We start from the raw sequence: 22,568 nt of genomic DNA, 5'->3' as shown, positions 1-22,568 counted from the left end.
GCCACGGGCGTAGATTCACAAGGAACACACACTAAAAGTCATTTTCACTTTAACTTTATTCCCGAATTTAATCGACTATTTCACATACTATTTGTTTATAGTGAGGTTTATCACGCTTATTTAGACTCTATTAGACCTGTTTAAGGCCAAAATTAATACCGCATTCCAACGCGAGATTGCTATCTACATTTTAAGGGGGCCACAGGTCCTACATGGTAACTTGAAGGAGGCCACGAGGCCAAAAAGTTACTTTAAGGGGGCCATGGTCCACGAAAGGTTGGGAACCACTGCTTCAAACCAATTGCTACAGTTTTTTAAGTTATTTAGGTGATTTATATGGTGGGTGTGTTAAAGTGCATAGTGGTTTCGGTTCATCTCCCTACGTTTATCAAGTGTCGAATGTGTCGCGTAGTCCTGCTTAAGTTTTTTAAAAAAGTATTTTAAACAGACCTATAACCACTGAGCACCATGATGCACAGTTGTTGCTATACACAAATACCTCTTTTTTCTGGCAAACTGACTTTATCGGTTACCATTATCAGTACTTAATTTAGTGTGCTGCTAACATCTTTTGTAAATATTTAAAACTGCATTGGCCTACAAACCAGGTTACAATAAAAACAAAGTTTACTTCGCACCCAAAATATTCTCGTTCTGATTATTTTGCAGTTGCTAAACGTACTTTGTCGAAACCTTTTACCAACTGCAAACACTGCATGACAAGCTTGAGCGATTCGCAGCAATTCAGCAAATTCCGCAAAGTCAAAATTTAACGGATTAAAACCACATCCGAGAGCAAACTGTCAAAACGGTTTTGGAGCTTAAAATTTCTGCCTTTATATTACCACTGTTTACTGTAAAAAAATATGCACACTTATATCCATAAAATTAATCGATAAAAAAGCGGAGTTGTGTCGATTAGTAGAGTTTTGGGCGACAATTAAGCAGATTTTCTGCAAAACATGGACAAAACCTGAAATATACCTAAATATACCTAAAATATATACACACCAGCTCCCCATGGATAGATTTCAACTAATGATGTACCAAAGTTTCTGTCCGTCGACACGGTTTGGTGATTTTTCTGTTTCGGCCCGAAACCGATTTTTTTTAAAAAAAGGTCAAAAACCAAACTTTTTTCTTACGAATAAAAAGGTACCAACAGACAAAAATCGACATGCTTTGTAGCATATGTCGTATTTAGCAACATTTGTCTTTTGTTTTGCACGCCCGTACATACAAAACAAAATGGGTGGGGTAAGTTGCAAAATGTATTTCATACGGGGTTTAACAGTTTTGGTTTACCAGTGGTATATTAAACATAAATCCGAAGTAAACTTACAACAATTATTTAGTTACAAACAAATTACCACAACAGTTTCCTCCATATAACATTATGCGGCTTTATTCTGTATTATTAAGTTTTGGGGTGGCCCTGTCAAGCCGCTTGCCACCTTATTTGTTCCAGCAATTTGAGAGAGACCTGGAAAAAAGGCGAGAACGGGTACGGAGTGGCAGGGAAAATTTACTACCACCATTACTCACGTCAGTCGTACATTTAGCTAATTTTCGATAGGTGGCGCAAAGGCAAAATTGACAAAAAAAATCGTGCGATGAGTTGACAGACAAAGGTTGGGTGGACACACAAAGCCCGTAATTTTATAGGCTTTTTGGTTTACTCAGACAAAGCGACGTGTGTTTATCAACGTTTTCTGTTGACCTAGGTTTTTCCAACGAACGACTTCAAACTGACAAACAACACGTGTTTATTCTTCCACTGGAAGTGTGGCTTGTTGTTACTCATTAATGGTGGGCTTTGCAATTCATCTATCTATACCCTCTAAATTTAAGTACAAGTTCCCGAAAAAAAGTTTTTAACGTTTTCGTTTTATATCTGTAAACTGGTCAAAAAAGGCCCATAATCTTTACATTATCCGTACAATGGTGCTTGGAATCGCAGCATAAATGATATACTTTAAATATAAAAAAGAAAAACATTACTATATATATAAACCAACTGTACTGGTTCTCTGGTAGAAATGATGCAACAACGCCTCTGCGTTATTCCCTACGTTTATATCTGTACCTGTTTTCTACACCGTATAAAAATATGCGTATAGTTTCTGATCATATTTTGAATTGGTATTTATATTCCTCTTTACACGCTTTACTGTTTTCCTGTTCTTAATTGAAGATATCTGTTGAATTATTACAGTTATTGCGTTGATATATCACGGTGAGTTCCTTTCTCTGTTACTAATTAACTGAGCATTTTTATCTCACTGAAACGTATCACTAAAGTGCTTGCTCAATGACTCATGAGTTTTCGAGACAATTCGCACGTGGTTTGGTGGTTAAATCATCCTTGACTGCACCTTTTGAAATTCGTGTTTTGTAATCCTTTATTTTGTGGCGTAACTTTCTGGTAAAGTCAAAGTTACTGATATGTGTAAAACCATGACTTTACTTCACCCATAACCGTAAATCCTGTTTTTGGTTGATATATTTCCACTGGAACTCTGAAATTTCTTACTGGTTAAAAACTCAAACAAAGCAGTGTTAAATTTTGTAATGTTAAAACCGACCTAAAATATATTCTTGTCTCTTTTCGTAACGGAACTATTACGTTGGATCCCTTATCTACTTGTTACTGGGCGAACAGAACATGTTACATGTACTGAACATGTTGTAGATACACTAGCCATATTCTGCAAATATATTCAGCGGATAAGCAAATATTTACCTGGCCTAGCGAAATTTAATAGTGTAACAATTTTTTTTCTGTTGTGACATTTTCCAGTGCCGCGTTTCCATGATATATCAAATTCTTGATTTTCCTACATCAAAATTTTGTTAAAAGTGTTTAAAACATTTACTTACACTTCAGAAATCTATAACTAAGTGAGATTCATCTGGCAAATGTAATGTCTGTGACGACTGTTTTATTTTATACATTTTTGTTTTACTTGACGATTATTTATAATCGAGTTAATAACCCTAAGCGACATGAATAAGACATTAAACCTTTGATACAAACTGTTGCCAGAAGAGTGTCACTTCCCTCTTTCTGCTTTAGAGATGTGTAAAAAAACGTTTCTAAAAACAAAACACAAAGCGAAGTGCCCTAATGTAAATTCACTGTAGGTTTTGTTAATTTAACATCCTCATTCACTCAGTTATGTTATGGTTGAGAATCAATAACAGTTCGAACGCTTCACGAAAGGTATATTAATGAAAACTTGTGTTTTATCTACAGGACACATTTTAGACCAAATTTTAGGTTTTTATTGTGTTGCAAATATGAGTCCATCTGTACAAGAAACGGTTCGAAGAGGTTATGACGACCATTATCGCGATATGACGGAAAAAACATCTGGACTGTGTGAAATACCCGAGATTCGAGAGAAGTTAATCTCCTTAACGTACGAGGCGTCTTCCAGAGCTTATAATCAGAGGCAAAGTGGCAGTCTGACAAGCAAAGATATTTTGCTGTCCAGCTTTTATCTCGTCACGCAACTTGGATTGGAAAACTTCGAAATTGATGAACAACCATCGTTTCATATCAAAGTTGCTTGTTTTTTGCTCTCAAAGCAAGGAATGTTCTATCTTAGTGGCTTGCAGCTCCGTCAAAACACTGATGACGAGCATACCTGGCAAACAATAGCATTAGAGAAGCACTTTGAAAAGGTTTTAAAAGGTAAGTGATAAGCGAATGCTTTAACAATGGAGAGAAATGTTTTCAATTAATGGTGTTTTTTGTTCGATTTAGGTGAATACACAAACATGACTTTTCCGGACGTCGTTGAGGCCATTACGCTCCTGCAAGACCGTATGGTAGCAAAACGCATAAAAGGAGTTGTAGAGTCTATATCGGCAATATCTCAAAGTTCAAGTGTATTCAAAAGGATTTTGCGCATGGATTTTCAACAAAAAGACAGCAGCGTGGTAACTTACACGATTACAACACAAGGAAATTTTAATATCACAACACCAAATCACTTGCTTATTTTATTGTTGTACAAAACAATGCATTTTGCTTTTATAAGCATGTTTAGCGCCTTAATCATTTTATTGTTTTGTGAAATAATAACATATAGCGGCTGATTTGGTGTTTTCACTTTAAAGTTTCTTGAAGTCATAAAGTAATGTCCCTGAATCGCCTTAGTCCTTTGCTTTTACTTGCAAAGAGATTTCGTTATCAATGAAAGATTTACTACATTCCAACACAAATACAGTTTGTCTGTTTTAAACCACAAACATGCTATAAAAATATATAAAAAAACAACAACTTAACTTTAAACTAAACTAATGTATATTTAAAACACTGCAGTTTAAAATGGAATATCCGCATGGTGACGTCACTAACCTGTGGTTTCGACTTCTGACGTATCTGATGTTTCCGTCTGCTGCAGGGTTTTCTTGGAGGCAACTGTTCAATTTTGCTCACCGGGAGTTTGTTTACACATGCAAAAGAGATGAAATCAAATGCATTATGTAAGATTTGTCACTTAATTATTGAATACAGCTTTAGCACTGGTTATTTGATTTAAAAACCCTTTGAAACCAAGGATAATAACTAAGGAAACTTAGGGTACATTAAACGCACAACAGTATGTTTATCGATATGGCAATTGCATTTAAACAAGGCTCGGGGACTCACTGGGCTCAAATGCCCTGCTTGTCATAAAATGATATTTTCCTGTTGCAATGACAGATGCGATCAAAAATCGGATCAGCTAGAGGGAAATTGTGACGTAACTTCATTTGGCTTTCACCGTAACGACTGTTGTAACGTTAGAGGTAAGGTGTATGACAAACTCAGATTCAAATCCAACAAATGATTTGATTTACAATAGCAACCCGTATTCGTTAGCCTTGATCACTTATACGAGAGTTAAACTTACGTGAGTCTAAGCTGAAGACTTAAACCAGGGGTGGGATTCAATTTTTGTGTCAGCCGGTTCTGTCACAAAAGTCTTTTTTTTTCAGTCGTTTCTGTTACACAAAGCCCTTTGACAGTAACCAGTAATGCTAACCGGTTCGCTGGACTCATTAAATTTCGTGAGACAGTTCTATAGAGCCGGTGCGAACCGGCTGAATCCCACCACTGACCAAAGGTTTAAAAAGGCTTTCTGTGCATCCCTTTACGAGGATAAGTGAATACGCTTCCATCCATAGACAATTAAAACTCATAACTAATACTTTTAATGAGGAACCATATCTAACATACAGATTTTTCCAAAAAAGTCATCAAATATTAATTATATACGATAATTTTTTTCTTAAAGTTCTATTCCGTTCTAACAGTTATATTCTTTAAGCAACATCCCCTATGGCCTATTCAATGTTCAAAACCGTTTGTATTATTTGCAACGCCGAGGGGCGCTGACACCCACTTGTGCATAACCACTAACCGGCGCGCCTGACCTACGTCCAGACATAAAACAACTTGATCGGGATTCGACTCCGGGAGCGTCCTGGGTTCGAACCCCGTGAAAAAAGAAAAGAAAAAAAGAAGATTTATTCGTGTAGCGGAAAACGTTGCAAACTAATTTTACCCTCAAACTCTGTTTTTAGTTTGTAGCATTTTTTTTTCTTTTACATTGTCGCATTAACCAACGCGTTACTGCCGTTTTTGCAGAAGGAAGACTCTCTTTTCGTCTCAAAACTTTGCACGGCTTCCCCGCGAGTTTTGACAGGAAGCTGGTTGATATGGCCAATAGAGGGCTGTTTTCTTCTGGTGACGATTTAAAAGTAACGTGCTGCAGGTAAATTTTAGCAAAACAAAAACAAAAAATAACTAGCAAAACTATTTTCTATCAATGTACCATGCAAAAATGATTTTGTGGGACACAAATTCTTGTGGCCGACATGTGTTAAGGAAAGCCCGAAGCAGACAAACCTTTCTAATCCTAGCATTATGACAATAGCAGTATTTTAAAAAAGAAAAAGCCATTTTAATGCATGTTTTTTTATTAATTAAGTTGTTTACAAATGTTTGCAGATGTTTGAAAAAGACGGATGCACGCGAGTTCTCGAGTTACAACTTTGCTGCTTTTCATTTTCCGGATTGCACATTCACTCCTTAAGTTAAGGGCAATCAGTTTTCAATGTGAGATTTTAGTATCCATTCCCGTGCGAGTAGCCTAATCCTAACTATAAAGAAGGGTTCGGTAACCTGTGGCCCGCGAACTGATTTTAATTTAAGCAAAACTGTTAGGCCCGCACCCTCTTACAATTTTCCCACTTTGAGGAACTTAAATCCTGAACCAAGATTTGACTGTAGTTTAAAAGTGGCAATTGACGTGACCATTATGCTGTTGTAAGAAGCTATTCGATAAATTGTGTGCTGCTTTTCTATCTCAGGCCGTTCGGTCCAAGGCCAACAAAATTATCTCAGGAAACAAAATGCCTTTGTTGCAAATGTCGACACGCCAAATACTAACATTCATATATGCTACTACTTTGTATGTAAATATTGTTTTCATGCTATAGAAATTCTTTTCTGTTTTGGCTAATGTAATCAAAATCTCGAATGATGTTTTCGTTTAAAGACGAAAATAATTTTACTCCACCATCAAACTGACGTTAATTTTAAGGTGCACATGTTGTTTTTTTAGATTTATATTTGTGGATTTAAAAACGTTTTTTTTTTGTCTTTAGTTTAAGGTTAATTGTTGGTGCTTGAGTCGTACCTTATTTTAAGTTTTACATAGAAGCTGTAGTATTTTTAGATCAAACGAAACTTGGGGGTAATTTGTAGAAAAAGTCTCCAAAAAAACGAATTGCAACAGTCGTGTAAAGGTTTGTGTGTCGTTGCAAAACCAATTAGGTTGTCATTATCTTTTTTTCATACCTTCGTTTGTGCAGCATAATCATAACTTTGTCTGTTTCGCTTTGTCTGTTTTTGGTAGCTGCCCGCAATTGTGTAGTTATTTTTCTGAGTGGTTTTGCTAGTCTTTTGCCAAAGTTCCTGTCACTGTTATTTGCTTTGTGAAAGTAGTGTTAGATTTATTTGGTGTTTTCCTTATTAAGTATTGCAATTTCGTGTTTTCTACAATAGTGTTGTTAACGTTAGATGCACAAAAAGCGTAAAGTGCGGTTTTAGTTGGCCTATTGATGTAAGTAATTAGTACTTTTTGTTTAATTGTATATATGCGACCGAGCAAAAAATCAAGCTATTTGGTTAATTTCTGGTACAGCCATTTTTTTTATCGACATTGGTACGGTAACTTTTAAGTACGATTTATATACGGTATATTATGAATTTTCAAGTTACCAAATTAAGTTGGGTTTACTGATTAGTTTTACTTGAGCTCGACTGCATTGTGCATGTACAGGTTGTGCGCCCGCCCGAAACAAGGCAAACACTTTTACCATTGTATTAGCTTTTATTTCTTTTAGTTGTTACTTACCACATTATTTACTGTACGCAATTGTTTGTCGGTTTGCTGGATTACTAAGGTGGCATTGTTGCAATAGGCCAGTTTTTTTCATTTGTTTCAAGTACCTGAAAGTATTGAGGCCCATGGCTTATATTTTTCATTCTATGAAAAAATATAATCTGGCCTCAATCTGAAAAATTAAATCACCTTACAACGGTTCTGTGTCATATTTTTTTGACTGCACCTTTTGAAATTCGTGTTTTGTAATCCTTTATTTTGTGGCGTAACTTTCTGGTAAAGTCAAAGTTACTGATATGTGTAAAACCATGACTTTACTTCACCCATAACCGTAAATCCTGTTTTTGGTTGATATATTTCCACTGGAACTCTGAAATTTCTTACTGGTTAAAAACTCAAACAAAGCAGTGTTAAATTTTGTAATGTTAAAACCGACCTAAAATATATTCTTGTCTCTTTTCGTAACGGAACTATTACGTTGGATCCCTTATCTACTTGTTACTGGGCGAACAGAACATGTTACATGTACTGAACATGTTGTAGATACACTAGCCATATTCTGCAAATATATTCAGCGGATAAGCAAATATTTACCTGGCCTAGCGAAATTTAATAGTGTAACAATTTTTTTTCTGTTGTGACATTTTCCAGTGCCGCGTTTCCATGATATATCAAATTCTTGATTTTCCTACATCAAAATTTTGTTAAAAGTGTTTAAAACATTTACTTACACTTCAGAAATCTATAACTAAGTGAGATTCATCTGGCAAATGTAATGTCTGTGACGACTGTTTTATTTTATACATTTTTGTTTTACTTGACGATTATTTATAATCGAGTTAATAACCCTAAGCGACATGAATAAGACATTAAACCTTTGATACAAACTGTTGCCAGAAGAGTGTCACTTCCCTCTTTCTGCTTTAGAGATGTGTAAAAAAACGTTTCTAAAAACAAAACACAAAGCGAAGTGCCCTAATGTAAATTCACTGTAGGTTTTGTTAATTTAACATCCTCATTCACTCAGTTATGTTATGGTTGAGAATCAATAACAGTTCGAACGCTTCACGAAAGGTATATTAATGAAAACTTGTGTTTTATCTGCAGGACACATTTTAGACCAAATTTTAGGTTTTTATTGTGTTGCAAATATGAGTCCATCTGTACAAGAAACGGTTCGAAGAGGTTATGACGACCATTATCGCGATATGACGGAAAAAACATCTGGACTGTGTGAAATACCCGAGATTCGAGAGAAGTTTATCTCCTTAACGTACGAGGCGTCTTCCAGAGCTTATAATCAGAGGCAAAGTGGCAGTCTGACAAGCAAAGATATTTTGCTGTCCAGCTTTTATCTCGTCACGCAACTTGGATTGGAAAACTTCGAAATTGATGAACAACCATCGTTTCATATCAAAGTTGCTTGTTTTTTGCTCTCAAAGCAAGGAATGTTCTATCTTAGTGGCTTGCAGCTCCGTCAAAACACTGATGACGAGCATACCTGGCAAACAATAGCATTAGAGAAGTACTTTGAAAAGGTTTTAAAAGGTAAGTGATAAGCGAATGCTTTAACAATGGAGAGAAATGTTTTCAATTAATGGTGTTTTTTGTTCGATTTAGGTGAATACACAAACATGACTTTTCCGGACGTCGTTGAGGCCATTACGCTCCTGCAAGACCGTATGGTAGCAAAACGCATAAAAGGAGTTGTAGAGTCTATATCGGCAATATCTCAAAGTTCAAGTGTATTCAAAAGGATTTTGCGCATGGATTTTCAACAAAAAGACAGCAGCGTGGTAACTTACACGATTACAACACAAGGAAATTTTAATATCACAACACCAAATCACTTGCTTATTTTATTGTTGTACAAAACAATGCATTTTGCTTTTATAAGCATGTTTAGCGCCTTAATCATTTTATTGTTTTGTGAAATAATAACATATAGCGGCTGATTTGGTGTTTTCACTTTAAAGTTTCTTGAAGTCATAAAGTAATGTCCCTGAATCGCCTTAGTCCTTTGCTTTTACTTGCAAAGAGATTTCGTTATCAATGAAAGATTTACTACATTCCAACACAAATACAGTTTGTCTGTTTTAAACCACAAACATGCTATAAAAATATATAAAAAAACAACAACTTAACTTTAAACTAAACTAATGTATATTTAAAACACTGCAGTTTAAAATGGAATATCCGCATGGTGACGTCACTAACCTGTGGTTTCGACTTCTGACGTATCTGATGTTTCCGTCTGCTGCAGGGTTTTCTTGGAGGCAACTGTTCAATTTTGCTCACCGGGAGTTTGTTTACACATGCAAAAGAGATGAAATCAAATGCATTAAGTAAGATTTGTCACTTAATTATTGAATACAGCTTTAGCACTGGTTATTTGATTTAAAAACCCTTTGAAACCAAGGATAATAACTAAGGAAACTTAGGGTACATTAAACGCACAACAGTATGTTTATCGATATGGCAATTGCATTTAAACAAGGCTCGGGGACTCACTGGGCTCAAATGCCCTGCTTGTCATAAAATGATATTTTCCTGTTGCAATGACAGATGCGATCAAAAATCGGATCAGCTAGAGGGAAATTGTGACGTAACTTCATTTGGCTTTCACCGTAACGACTTTTGTAACGTTAGAGGTAAGGTGTATGACAAACTCAGATTCAAATCCAACAAATGATTTGATTTACAATAACAACCCGTATTCGTTAGCCTTGATCACTTATACGAGAGTTAAACTTACGTGAGTCTAAGCTGAAGACTTAAACCAGGGGTGGGATTCAATTTTTGTGTCAGCCGGTTCTGTCACAAAAGTCTTTTTTTTCAGTCGTTTCTGTTACACAAAGCCCTTTGACAGTAACCAGTAATGCTAACCGGTTCGCTGGACTCATTAAATTTCGTGAGACAGTTCTATAGAGCCGGTGCGAACCGGCTGAATCCCACCACTGACCAAAGGTTTAAAAAGGCTTTCTGTGCATCCCTTTACGAGGATAAGTGAATACGCTTCCATCCATAGACAATTAAAACTCATAACTAATACTTTTAATGAGGAACCATATCTAACATACAGATTTTTCCAAAAAAGTCATCAAATATTAATTATATACGATAATTTTTTTCTTAAAGTTCTATTCCGTTCTAACAGTTATATTCTTTAAGCAACATCCCCTATGGCCTATTCAATGTTCAAAACCGTTTGTATTATTTGCAACGCCGAGGGGCGCTGACACCCACTTGTGCATAACCACTAACCGGCGCGCCTGACCTACGTCCAGACATAAAACAACTTGATCGGGATTCGACTCCGGGAGCGTCCTGGGTTCGAACCCCGTGAAAAAAGAAAAGAAAAAAAGAAGATTTATTCGTGTAGCGGAAAACGTTGCAAACTAATTTTACCCTCAAACTCTGTTTTTAGTTTGTAGCATTTTTTTTTCTTTTACATTGTCGCATTAACCAACGCGTTACTGCCGTTTTTGCAGAAGGAAGACTCTCTTTTCGTCTCAAAACTTTGCACGGCTTCCCCGCGAGTTTTGACAGGAAGCTGGTTGATATGGCCAATAGAGGGCTGTTTTCTTCTGGTGACGATTTAAAAGTAACGTGCTGCAGGTAAATTTTAGCAAAACAAAAACAAAAAATAACTAGCAAAACTATTTTCTATCAATGTACCATGCAAAAATGATTTTGTGGGACACAAATTCTTGTGGCCGACATGTGTTAAGGAAAGCCCGAAGCAGACAAACCTTTCTAATCCTAGCATTATGACAATAGCAGTATTTTAAAAAAGAAAAAGCCATTTTAATGCATGTTTTTTTATTAATTAAGTTGTTTACAAATGTTTGCAGATGTTTGAAAAAGACGGATGCACGCGAGTTCTCGAGTTACAACTTTGCTGCTTTTCATTTTCCGGATTGCACATTCACTCCTTAAGTTAAGGGCAATCAGTTTTCAATGTGAGATTTTAGTATCCATTCCCGTGCGAGTAGCCTAATCCTAACTATAAAGAAGGGTTCGGTAACCTGTGGCCCGCGAACTGATTTTAATTTAAGCAAAACTGTTAGGCCCGCACCCTCTTACAATTTTCCCACTTTGAGGAACTTAAATCCTGAACCAAGATTTGACTGTAGTTTAAAAGTGGCAATTGACGTGACCATTATGCTGTTGTAAGAAGCTATTCGATAAATTGTGTGCTGCTTTTCTATCTCAGGCCGTTCGGTCCAAGGCCAACAAAATTATCTCAGGAAACAAAATGCCTTTGTTGCAAATGTCGACACGCCAAATACTAACATTCATATATGCTACTACTTTGTATGTAAATATTGTTTTCATGCTATAGAAATTCTTTTCTGTTTTGGCTAATGTAATCAAAATCTCGAATGATGTTTTCGTTTAAAGACGAAAATAATTTTACTCCACCATCAAACTGACGTTAATTTTAAGGTGCACATGTTGTTTTTTTAGATTTATATTTGTGGATTTAAAAACGTTTTTTTTTTGTCTTTAGTTTAAGGTTAATTGTTGGTGCTTGAGTCGTACCTTATTTTAAGTTTTACATAGAAGCTGTAGTATTTTTAGATCAAACGAAACTTGGGGGTAATTTGTAGAAAAAGTCTCCAAAAAAACGAATTGCAACAGTCGTGTAAAGGTTTGTGTGTCGTTGCAAAACCAATTAGGTTGTCATTATCTTTTTTTCATACCTTCGTTTGTGCAGCATAATCATAACTTTGTCTGTTTCGCTTTGTCTGTTTTTGGTAGCTGCCCGCAATTGTGTAGTTATTTTTCTGAGTGGTTTTGCTAGTCTTTTGCCAAAGTTCCTGTCACTGTTATTTGCTTTGTGAAAGTAGTGTTAGATTTATTTGGTGTTTTCCTTATTAAGTATTGCAATTTCGTGTTTTCTACAATAGTGTTGTTAACGTTAGATGCACAAAAAGCGTAAAGTGCGGTTTTAGTTGGCCTATTGATGTAAGTAATTAGTACTTTTTGTTTAATTGTATATATGCGACCGAGCAAAAAATCAAGCTATTTGGTTAATTTCTGGTACAGCCATTTTTTTTATCGACATTGGTACGGTAACTTTTAAGTACGATTTATATACGGTATATTATGAATTTTCAAGTTACCAAATTAAGTTGGGTTTACTGATTAGTTTTACTTGAGCTCGACTGCATTGTGCATGTACAGGTTGTGCGCCCGCCCGAAACAAGGCAAACACTTTTACCATTGTATTAGCTTTTATTTCTTTTAGTTGTTACTTACCACATTATTTACTGTACGCAATTGTTTGTCGGTTTGCTGGATTACTAAGGTGGCATTGTTGCAATAGGCCAGTTTTTTTCATTTGTTTCAAGTACCTGAAAGTATTGAGGCCCATGGCTTATATTTTTCATTCTATGAAAAAATATAATCTGGCCTCAATCTGAAAAATTAAATCACCTTACAACGGTTCTGTGTCATATTTTTTTGATATAGGAGGGCCTTAATACCTATACAGGTATATCTTACTGTTGTTGTTTAAGGATTGTGTAATGCAATTGCACGTGGTATGAATTAAAGCATGACTCGAATAAAACAGTGTGAAAAATTTATTTTAAAAACCTACAAAGTATCGTATAGAAGCTTTGTGGATTTTTTTAAAAGGTAAAAAAAAAGACTGTTATCATGACTGTGCTTTAAAGAGATATAAAAATACTTTAAACAGTTATAAAACTTGATACACAAAGAACTTGAAAATATTTGTTGACACGCGGAAACACAGAGTATAGTTTGTGCATTTTATTAAATTTGTGATAAATAGACTGACATATAACTTAAAGCAAAAAATAGTGATATGCTTTTGTGTCTTGTTGATGGCAACGGTTGTCTCCAAAGAATCAATTGTTGAAACAAATTCGACATTCTATTTGATTTTGTACAAAAAAGCAAAAAGTAATACGCTCATGTTTCAATGTGCGACTATTTCAACAAACGCAATGACACCTACACCACGAAACAGCTGTTATCAAACGAATCTTGCCTGGTTTGGGCATCCAAGAAAAGATTTCATGTTTTTCACCTCACACGGTACAGGATATTTCCCAAATTTCACTCCGTCACAGCAGTGGCATGGAGGCATGAGCTTATGAGAGACCCTTGATTTGTGCAGTTGCTGGAAGCATGTAGCTTATAATTTACACAATGACAGTTAAATAGCAACGCAGACGTGCTTACTTTAGATGTGCAGGACAAGGAATTGTTTCCGTAATGAATCTATTTAAACAAAAATTTTATAAATTAGTCACTAATAATTTCAAAATCACATGTGAATTTCTTAATCATAATAAAACGCTGTTAAACTATTACCCAAATGCATTTTGCTTGTTTGGCAACAAACTATAGGGTTTAGGAGAAGTCATTCGTAAATGTGTGGCGTTTTATTCGTGGCCCAATTTCGGCACTTTTTGCCTTTGCCTTGAAGCATACCAAGTGTGAGACGATTGATTTAAAACGCGCTGCTTTATCTGGTAATCAGACGCTTGCAAACAAGGCCTTACCTTACAAAGCGGGAGTAGTAGAACTTGTTGCCACTAGCTTGTTGTGCATTGTGTTTTATGATTTTGCCGTTAAAGCAGGCTGATGCACTTCTAACCTTTGTAAAAAGAGTTTTCCAGAGTAAAGGCGGTTGTTTTTTTAACGTTGCGACTGTATTACAATTGTTTTAAATTGTTAACGTGTCAAACACGTTTAATCCTGAACCAAAACCAAGTTCTTAAACATTTTTTAAGCAAGCACTTAGTTGTACCAATGACGTATTTCCAAATTCGACAAAACTTGGCTACACGCCATTAACGGATGCTATTGGCCTTGCCTTTGCACTCCGGGCTGCGCCGTCGTTGTCTAATATTTGCGAATCTCTTGCCTCTGGACGCCCGACTCGGCGTGCATCTTGGTGAGATGGTCAGTATACTGCTGGACTTGGACTATTGTGATTGATGATAACTGTAATAGGTAAGTGAACTTACGGGACAAGTTCGTGCAGAAAAGATGACCAATTATAAAATACTCTTATGGTTAGCACAAAACAAAGGCATATGGTTTATTATTGCTATTAATTTGCTTGTGTCAAGCTTATTTAAGGTGTAGCACACAAGGTTAGTTTGTGACCATCATAATTTACAGTCATAAAGTTAGTCACCGAGCTTGTGATTTTTTGCCTCTCGGTGTATTTTCGTTGCTCAAAACTAAGACGGTAAATGTGTTGCCATCTACGTGCTATTTAACTATCTAATGTTTATCCTAAGGTTTTGTGATGACAATTAGTTAAAAAATAATATATCAGTAATTAGTTATAAATACCAGGTCACACGTGAATTCCGTTTTTCAAGCTGTTTTTAGTTTATAATCTGATACAAAACAAACGTCAAGGTTTATATACAATAAGGGTTATATTTTTAGAGTTTTTTTCCAAATTGCGCACAGAAATTAACATATTCTAATAATACATAGAGCAGGGGTGGGCAACATACGGCCCGCGGGCCGGATCCGGCCCGCGACGGGATTTTGAGCGGCCCGCGGACAGTTTCCGGTCTTACATGATAATGTGACCCGCGGCCACAGTCTGCCGCAATCCCCCATTACTTGCTTACTACGTCAAATTACAGTTGTAACGGACAGTAACGCACCCAATAGCAAAAAAAATTTCCCGCCGTTGTTACCATTGCACCATACGTCCATTGTTACGACATAACTACCAACCTTGTGTGTGTCCTACTTTAACGGTTTCCTTTGTTTCCACACGTATAGCCTAGTTCAGGGGTGGGGAACCTGCGGCCTAAAGGCCACATGCGGCCTTTTAGGGCACTAAGTGCGGCCTTCGATGGCAAAATACATTTTTAAGATGTTGATATAACCGACTGCACCAGGCGCTGAAAAAAATAGACAGAAACGTATTTTTGATTTTATTGCAGATTATTTTTTAATTAGTTCCAGGGCAGCGGTTTTCAAACAAGACCCATGGTCCCATAGTGGTACATAAAGCGATTTCCATAGGACTACCAAAAACTCCAGGTTCAGCAATTTCTAGGTTAAATAAATCCTGAATGTTGTAGTGAAGATGAAAATGTAGTGAGGAATTTTAATTAGCTTGGACCGGAAGTCCTACAAACTACGAGGAAATAGCAAAACGACCATTCTGTAAGTCAAAAAGTTTGAACATCACTGTCCTTGGCCTGGGAAATAGTCTATGCGGCCTACACGAGTGTCGATAAATCGTTTGGTAGCCTTTATAAACAAAAAGGTTCCCAACCCTGGTTAGGTGGTCAAAAATCCGTTTTAAATCACTGGATAAATACGCGATTAATGTATCGATTCAGGAATCTGGCCCGCCAAGTACTTCATTTTCCCATATCAGGCCCGCCGAATGGAGAAGTTGCCCGCCCCTGACATAGAGCTACAACATCGGCATACGAAAATCTAAACAGGAATGACTACAGCACGAAATCCATATACACTAAAACCGAACGTTTTTTTGGAGAAGCGTAAAGAAACCAAAGGATCTTTTCAAATAAATAAACTTGACATCACCAATCTCTCCCCGTGAGTAAATGGAACATAGCCACAATATTTTGTGTTTTTATGTTATAAATTTTGCAAAACCTTATGTAGAATTCAAGCAGTGTGCTAATTCTACCTTTCAGTCTCTTGACTGGCAGAATAAGATAGCCGGTTTCATATGCACTTTATTTTCAGTGATTTAAAACGGATTTTTGACCACCTTAATCAAATAGAATCAAAACGTCACAATTACAAACAGTCCAAACAATTTACCTTATATAACATAAATTATCCACATCAGCAAAGTTTAATACAACACCACAGATTTAGATACTGCTGAAAATGACTGGGCTACACGTGCAGAGACAAAAAACCGAGAAAGCAGGACGCACATAAAGTTGGCAGTTATGTCGTCACAATGAACGTATAGGTCACGGGTTACAACGGCGGGAAAAGTTCTTGCTATAGGGGAGCGTTACTGTCCGTTACATACCGGCCCCTAAATAACGAACGTGGAAACGAAGTTATTTACACAAAACGACATAAGGACAGAAACGAAACACAACAAAGTTACGCGGCCTCAAGTAAGCACAACTTGCGAATATCGCGCGTATATACAGCCCTCGCAGTGCGAACGCGAACACTTCTGACAGCTCCTTCACCATCAGGGTACACCTCTTCGACAATGCCCTTTGGCCAGGCACCCCGCGGATTCATTTCGTCCACGACCAAAACCAGGTCACCGACCCCAAAGTTTTTAGTTGGACGTACCCATTTCTGGCGCAGCTGAAGTATTGGCAGGTAGTCGCGAAGCCACCTCTTCCAAAACGTATCTGCCAGCCACTGGACTGTACGCCACGATCTCCGGTAGCCGTCGGCAGTCGCGAACTTGTCCGGAGGAAGAGAACAGTCTAATTTTCCTATCATTAACATGTTGGGAGTCAGTGCTCGCAGATCCCGAACATCATCACTAAGGGCAGCTATCGGTCGGTTGTTGAGAATGCGCTCAACTTCTGCGAGCAACGTACACAACGACTCGTCGGTAAGCGAAGCATTGCCAACGATTGCTTGTAAAATTCGGCGAATAGAGCGGATGACGCGCTCCCAGACACCACCTTGGTGGCTTGCAATCGGGGGATTAAAGTGCCAGTTTGTCCCTCTTTGACGCAGATGGCCATGAATAGCAGTTTGATTCCATTTTGCCATGCCTTCACGAAGTTCAAGTTCGGCACCTACGAAATTGGTGCCGTTGTCACTAAAAACATCAGAAGCAGATCCTCTTCTGCTGGAGAACCTGCGAAACGCATTAATGAAAGAAGAGGTGTCCAGCGAATGAGCCACCTCAATGTGTACAGCCCTGGTACACATGCAGGTGAATACACAACCATAACGTTTGACTTGACTCCTTCCTATCTTTACCAGAAAAGGCCCCATGTAATCAACTCCCACACTGGTGAATGGTGGGTTACCAGGAGTAATTCGTTCCTTAGGTAAAGCACCCATGATCTGTGATCCGGCCTTGGCGTGGCGTAGTTTACAACCTTTGCATCGGCGAACCACACGCCGCACAGCTGAGTGCCCTTTAACTATCCAATACTTCTCGCGCACAGACGCGAGCACGTGTTACGTTCCACAATGACCTTCAGTGTGATGGTAGTGGTTGATAATTAAGTCCGTCACGTTGTGACGGTATGGCAAAATAATCTGGTGTTTTTGTTGCTCAAATACATCTGACCTCCGCAGTCTTCCTCCAACGCAAATAATACCGTTGACAAGACAGGGGCGCAGCTTGCACAACGACGAACGATATTTCGTTGAGCAACAATGCTGCATTGCCTCTTCAAAGCTTTTACAGTCCGGCAAGCAGACAAGGTCAGTGGGAAACGCTTCTTGTTGTACCAACTGCACAATATATTTTGACGCATTTTCCAACTCTTGTACAGTCAGTCCTACCGGGTTAAAACTTGGCGCATCCGCAGACCTATTCTTGTCGTATTTCCAAAGCACACAGTCCTTAAATCGGCTCAACCAAGCGATAGACTTTTGCAGTTTATCCCATGAAGAAAAACGCTGCAACAGCTGTTGCAGTGGCGTGCCATTGGCAGTCACCTTTGTAGTGCATATAGTATGTGATTTAATTTCGAGGTCTGTATCAGCTGCAGAAAATACGGCCGGCTGATCAGGCCAGGAATCCTGAGAGTTCCATAAAAAATCTGGTCCCCTGAACCACTGTCTGGCTTTAACAAATTCGTTGGGCATTAGTCCACGCGAAGCAATGTCAGCAGGGTTATCTTTGCTTCCAACATGTCGCCATTGTGATGGCCGCGAATGCTCATGAATTATAGCGAGGCGATTCGCAACAAAGGTCTGAAAACGGCGAGCAGTATTGTGTATGTAGTGTAGCACAGTTGTCGAGTCAGACCAAAACAACACATTGTCTACGTCATAGTCCAATTCTTGAACAATCATTGTCCCTAATTTAACTGTAGTTACAGCAGCGACGAGTTCCAGTCGCGGTATTGTGACAGGTTTTAAAGGGGTCACACGAGATTTTCCAAGCACCAGTGAACAGTGAATATTCCCGTTTGAGTCAACAAAGCGAAGATAACACACCGCACCGAACCCGGTCTCGCAGGCATCGCCAAAGCAGTGCAGCTGTGTTGAAACGATGACTGCATTGGGAGGTTTGTAGCCACGCGGTATAGAAACGTTTTTTAATAAAGGCACGTGGTCCAACCAAAGATTCCAGTGCTCAACCGCACTTTCGGGCAGTGGATCGTCCCAATCCAGCTGCTGGTTGCAAAGAGACTGCATTAGCCGTTTCATAGGAAGCATAAAGGGTTGGATAAATCCAAGTGGGTCGTAGACCTGACTGATCATTGAGAGCATTCCGCGACGGGAATGCGGCTTTTGTTTTATATTCACTCGAACCCCAAAGCTGTCATTGGCCATGTTCCACTGAATTCCCAATGTTTTTTCACTGGGTAAGTCCGACAAATCCAAGTTCAGCACTGCACTTGAGCGGTCTGGTTCGTTAACAGACTCGAGGACGGCTGTCGAGTTGCTAAGAAATTTCGTCAGGTGAAATCCTCCCTCACGCAAAACCTCGGTTATGTCCCTGATTAGCGCAGTGGCTTGCGTAACTGACGACGCTGATTTGAGGCAGTCGTCGACATAAAAGTTTTTCAAAATGGTCTCAATAGCATCATGCGAAAACATGTCCTTCTGGTCGAGCGCAGCCTTACGCAGCGCGAAGCTCGCGCAACTAGGCGATGATGTGGCACCAAACAAATGTACCAACATTTGATAGTCCACTGGCGGCAGGCTTGTATCCCCGTTCGGCCACCACAGAAATCGAAGCGAATCACAGTCCTCGGGCAAAACCCCCTGGTGAAACATGCCTTTTATGTCAGCGGCAAAGGCAATCATTTCTTGGCGAAAGCGTAATAGCACTCCGACAAGGCTGTTGGTAAGGTCAGGCCCTTGCAGCAACTTGTCGTTCAAGGAAGTTCGTTTGTAGGAAGCGGCGCAATCAAAAACGATTCGGAATTTGCCACCCGTCGCGTGATGCGGAATGTACCATGTTTGCTTTGTACATGGCAAGCTATCTGGGGGAATCTTTCGAGCAAATCCTTGTTTCAAGTAATCTTGCATCTTTTCTGTGTACCTTTCAAGCAATTCCCTATCCTTGTCGAGGCGGCGCTTTAAGTGTGACAAGCGTCGTTCTGCCAAGCTCCTGTTGTAGGGCAGAATGGGTTCAGGTGATTTCCAAGGCAAGGCTATCTGGTAATGTCCATTCACTTTAATGACACTGTTTTTCATGATTGAAAGAGCTCGTTTGTCATTAAGTGAAAGTCCTAGGTCACTTGAACGTTTATCTTGAAACTCAGTACTGTATAATTGCTCCAATTGATAATGTAGCTTTGTGTCAGCGTGTATGTGATTTACGTTTGCGTTCTCAGTGTCCTGCTTTTTTCCTGGGCCAAACAAACACCAACCCAAACCAGTGCGAATAGCAACGGGATCGCCACGAGAGCCACGTACCGCCTCATGTTGCTCGTGAGCCTCGTAAACATCGGCTGCGACGAGCAAGTCGACATTCGGACAGTCTATTGTAGAGAACTTGAGATCCCGAATGTGCGGATACCGCTTTATATCATCCACAGTAGGAATGCTGCCTTGTAGGTTGGGTAACTTGGGAACGACCCTAACATCCTTCAACAAAAAACATGAGCCATCGTTCAGGCCTTGTACGGATAGCGAAACTTTTCGACTGCGCAATGTCTGCGTTCCGTTTACGGTAGTAATTGTCAAGTTGTCTTCAACACCGCTTAGTCCCAGTTTCTTTGCCAATGCTGCAGAGCACAATGACGTGTCTGACCCGTCGTCAAGAAAGGCATGTGTGAAATGGGGTTTACAATCTTTATCCAAGACGGTAACTGGCACGACCTTAAGTCGCACAGAGTGAGTTCGCAGAGTAGCAGCGGATATTCCAGGCAGGGCCGATCCGTCAACTCCCGCTAAAGCACTAGAAGATTGCCCGGATGGGCCAGAAAGTTGCGCCCAATGCAGTAGCGTGTGGTGCCTTTTCCCACAACCGTCCACACGACACACATAATTGGATGTACATTCGCCCGCACAATGCTCGGGACGAAAACAGTTAAAACACAGTTTGTTACGCCGCACTAGGGCATGACGTTCCTTTACCGGTTGGCTCTTAAAGGCCTCACATTTCCACAAAAAATGTGACGACCCACATTGGGGGCATGTAAGGGTCCGTCCCGGTAGATCGTGATTCACAAATGAGTCTTCACCGGACACTGCCGAGTATGCAGCTGCGACTCGACCCGGGAACTTGCCTTTATTGGTAACTTGGCTCTTTGACTTACGTTCCTCGTCGGAAACAAACCTCATCATTGGCGAGAGTGTATCCTCTACCAACAATTCCAAAAGATCCAGCAAAGTTTGAAAAGTCACTGGTTGACTTCGTAAACGAAGCTCGGATGATTTAGTGATGAACCGTCGAATTGCCCTCTGCGGCAAGCGCTGAACAACGGCCTCAACATTTTGAGGCAGATCGAGCGTGTATTTACAGTCCCACTGACTGAATAACTTGTAACTTTCTGCAGCTTGTGCACGAAACTGTCGCAAGCCCTGGAAGTCGCTATCCTTTAATTGTGGGCGTTGTGTCAATCTGTCCATATGCGCTCTTACTACAAGGTCTAATCTCCCATGTCTCCTGTGGAGTATATCCAATGCCTCCCTGTATCCTAATTCGGGAGGCATGCTTTTGCATTCCAAAATGTTGGTCAGAGCATTTTCAGTGCAAAATTCACAGAGATATCCCAGCTTCTCAGCATCAGATAAATACGCCTTGTTTATCTGACGATCGAAGTCGTTCATAAACTTGTGATAGTTAATAGGGTCGCCGTCGTACTTCATCAATGACAGTTTCGGTAAATTGAAACCTTGTTTTATAGTTTCTGCAATTACATACCAATTCTCAGGGGTCGCCGGTGGACCATGAGGGCAAGGTTTTATTGCTGCATATTGATGCTCCTTTTCAAATGTGCCGGCCCCAGTGGCTTCTGCGCAAGTGGCAACCACAGGACCGAATCCCTCTGCCTTCGCTGTGAGGACTCCAGAAGGCCCGACAGAAACCTGTGACTTGGCTGGCGCAAGTGGTTTGTCTGTCGAGTTCACATTCGTGGTTCGTTCTGAAATAGCTTTCGATGGTTGTTCCTCTTGGGCACACGTTAACGCCTCTGTATGCTTATAAATGTTAGGCGTTACTTCCTGATTGTAGCCCTGTGCCTTTGAAGAAACCTTTGCGTGTTCCACTAGCACTACAGGGTTAGGCCTTTTGATCGGGGTATGATCCCATCCATGTGAAGACTCACATGAGTCAAACTCGCTTACTGTATCAGCAGCAAACTCGGCCAACTCGAATTCTTCTTGGGCTTCGTCTAACTTCAACTCGAGCTCCATTTCCAACTTTTGTTTTCTGGCTTTCAGTTCCAGTTCCGTGTCCAAATTTTGTTTTCTGGCTTTCAGTTCCAGTTCCATATCCAACGCCTTGGACCTAAGAGCACATCGCCGTTTAAGTTGTTCCAGCCTTAACGCTGCAGCGTCGGCTTCACGGCGAGCACGCGCACTGGCAGTGCTCCTGACACTTCGCACAGAACCTTTAACAGACGGGGCGCCTTCGTTGGTTTGTCCATTTCTTACATCATCAATCACTTCAAATAACTCCTGTGATGTGCTGGGAATGTTTTCTCCCTCAATAGACATTTCTCTCGAGACTACCGACTAGTCCAGAGCAAATAAAAACCGTTTTAAATGATGTAGAATTCAAGCAGTGTGCTAATTCTACCTTTCAGTCTCTTGACTGGCAGAATAAGATAGCCGGTTTCATATGCACTTTATTTTCAGTGATTTAAAACGGATTTTTGACCACCTTAATCAAATAGAATCAAAACGTCACAATTACAAACAGTCCAAACAATTTACCTTATATAACATAAATTATCCACATCAGCAAAGTTTAATACAACACCACAGATTTAGATACTGCTGAAAATGACTGGGCTACACGTGCAGAGACAAAAAACCGAGAAAGCAGGACGC

At 39.3% G+C, this 22,568-nt stretch overlaps 4 protein-coding genes across 4 annotated transcripts; 2 read left to right on the top strand and 2 right to left on the bottom strand.

Annotated features, from left to right (window-relative positions):
- Positions 1 to 3,260: 3,260 nt before the first annotated feature.
- LOC145233651 (uncharacterized) lies at positions 3,261 to 7,249 on the top strand. The gene is made up of 6 exons (XM_080098427.1): positions 3,261 to 3,697; positions 3,770 to 3,945; positions 4,331 to 4,494; positions 4,715 to 4,800; positions 5,642 to 5,768; positions 6,005 to 7,249. The coding sequence occupies exons 1-6, from the start codon at positions 3,301 to 3,303 to the stop codon at positions 6,087 to 6,089; spliced, it is 1,035 nt and encodes a 344-aa protein (XP_079954553.1). The 5' UTR covers positions 3,261 to 3,300; the 3' UTR covers positions 6,090 to 7,249.
- Positions 7,250 to 8,441: 1,192 nt separating this feature from the next.
- Positions 8,442 to 12,668, top strand: LOC145233650 (uncharacterized). Its single transcript, XM_080098426.1, has 6 exons — positions 8,442 to 8,951; positions 9,024 to 9,199; positions 9,585 to 9,748; positions 9,969 to 10,054; positions 10,895 to 11,021; positions 11,258 to 12,668. The coding sequence occupies exons 1-6, from the start codon at positions 8,486 to 8,488 to the stop codon at positions 11,340 to 11,342; spliced, it is 1,104 nt and encodes a 367-aa protein (XP_079954552.1). The 5' UTR covers positions 8,442 to 8,485; the 3' UTR covers positions 11,343 to 12,668.
- A 3,843-nt stretch (positions 12,669 to 16,511) lies between these two features.
- On the bottom strand, positions 16,512 to 17,444 carry LOC145232703 (uncharacterized). Its single transcript, XM_080097373.1, has one exon. The coding sequence runs from the start codon at positions 17,442 to 17,444 to the stop codon at positions 16,512 to 16,514; it is 933 nt and encodes a 310-aa protein (XP_079953499.1).
- Positions 17,445 to 17,564: 120 nt separating this feature from the next.
- LOC145232702 (uncharacterized) lies at positions 17,565 to 22,232 on the bottom strand. Its single transcript, XM_080097372.1, has one exon. The coding sequence runs from the start codon at positions 22,230 to 22,232 to the stop codon at positions 17,565 to 17,567; it is 4,668 nt and encodes a 1,555-aa protein (XP_079953498.1).
- Between the last annotated feature and the right edge of the window lie 336 nt (positions 22,233 to 22,568).

Source organism: Phallusia mammillata, chromosome 6, assembly GCF_965637545.1.
Source record: "Phallusia mammillata chromosome 6, kaPhaMamm4.hap1.1, whole genome shotgun sequence".
Lineage (NCBI taxonomy): Eukaryota > Metazoa > Chordata > Ascidiacea > Phlebobranchia > Ascidiidae > Phallusia > Phallusia mammillata.
This window is presented reverse-complemented; position numbering and strand designations above follow the sequence as displayed.

Excerpts from the sequence above, each read along its gene's own strand:
- LOC145232703 (XM_080097373.1), bottom strand. The coding sequence starts at position 17,444 with ATGGGTGCTTTACCTAAGGAACGAATTACTCCTGGTAACCCACCATTC.
- LOC145233650 (XM_080098426.1), top strand. The coding sequence starts at position 8,486 with ATGAAAACTTGTGTTTTATCTGCAGGACACATTTTAGACCAAATTTTA. Across the intron at positions 8,952-9,023 it reads CTTTGAAAAGGTTTTAAAAG|GTGAATACACAAACATGACT; the intron begins GTAAGTGATAAG and ends TGTTCGATTTAG. Across the intron at positions 9,200-9,584 it reads AACAAAAAGACAGCAGCGTG|TTTAAAATGGAATATCCGCA; the intron begins GTAACTTACACG and ends AAAACACTGCAG.
- LOC145232702 (XM_080097372.1), bottom strand. The coding sequence starts at position 22,232 with ATGTCTATTGAGGGAGAAAACATTCCCAGCACATCACAGGAGTTATTT.
- LOC145233651 (XM_080098427.1), top strand. The coding sequence starts at position 3,301 with ATGAGTCCATCTGTACAAGAAACGGTTCGAAGAGGTTATGACGACCAT. Across the intron at positions 4,801-5,641 it reads CGACTGTTGTAACGTTAGAG|AAGGAAGACTCTCTTTTCGT; the intron begins GTAAGGTGTATG and ends CCGTTTTTGCAG. Across the intron at positions 5,769-6,004 it reads TTAAAAGTAACGTGCTGCAG|ATGTTTGAAAAAGACGGATG; the intron begins GTAAATTTTAGC and ends AAATGTTTGCAG.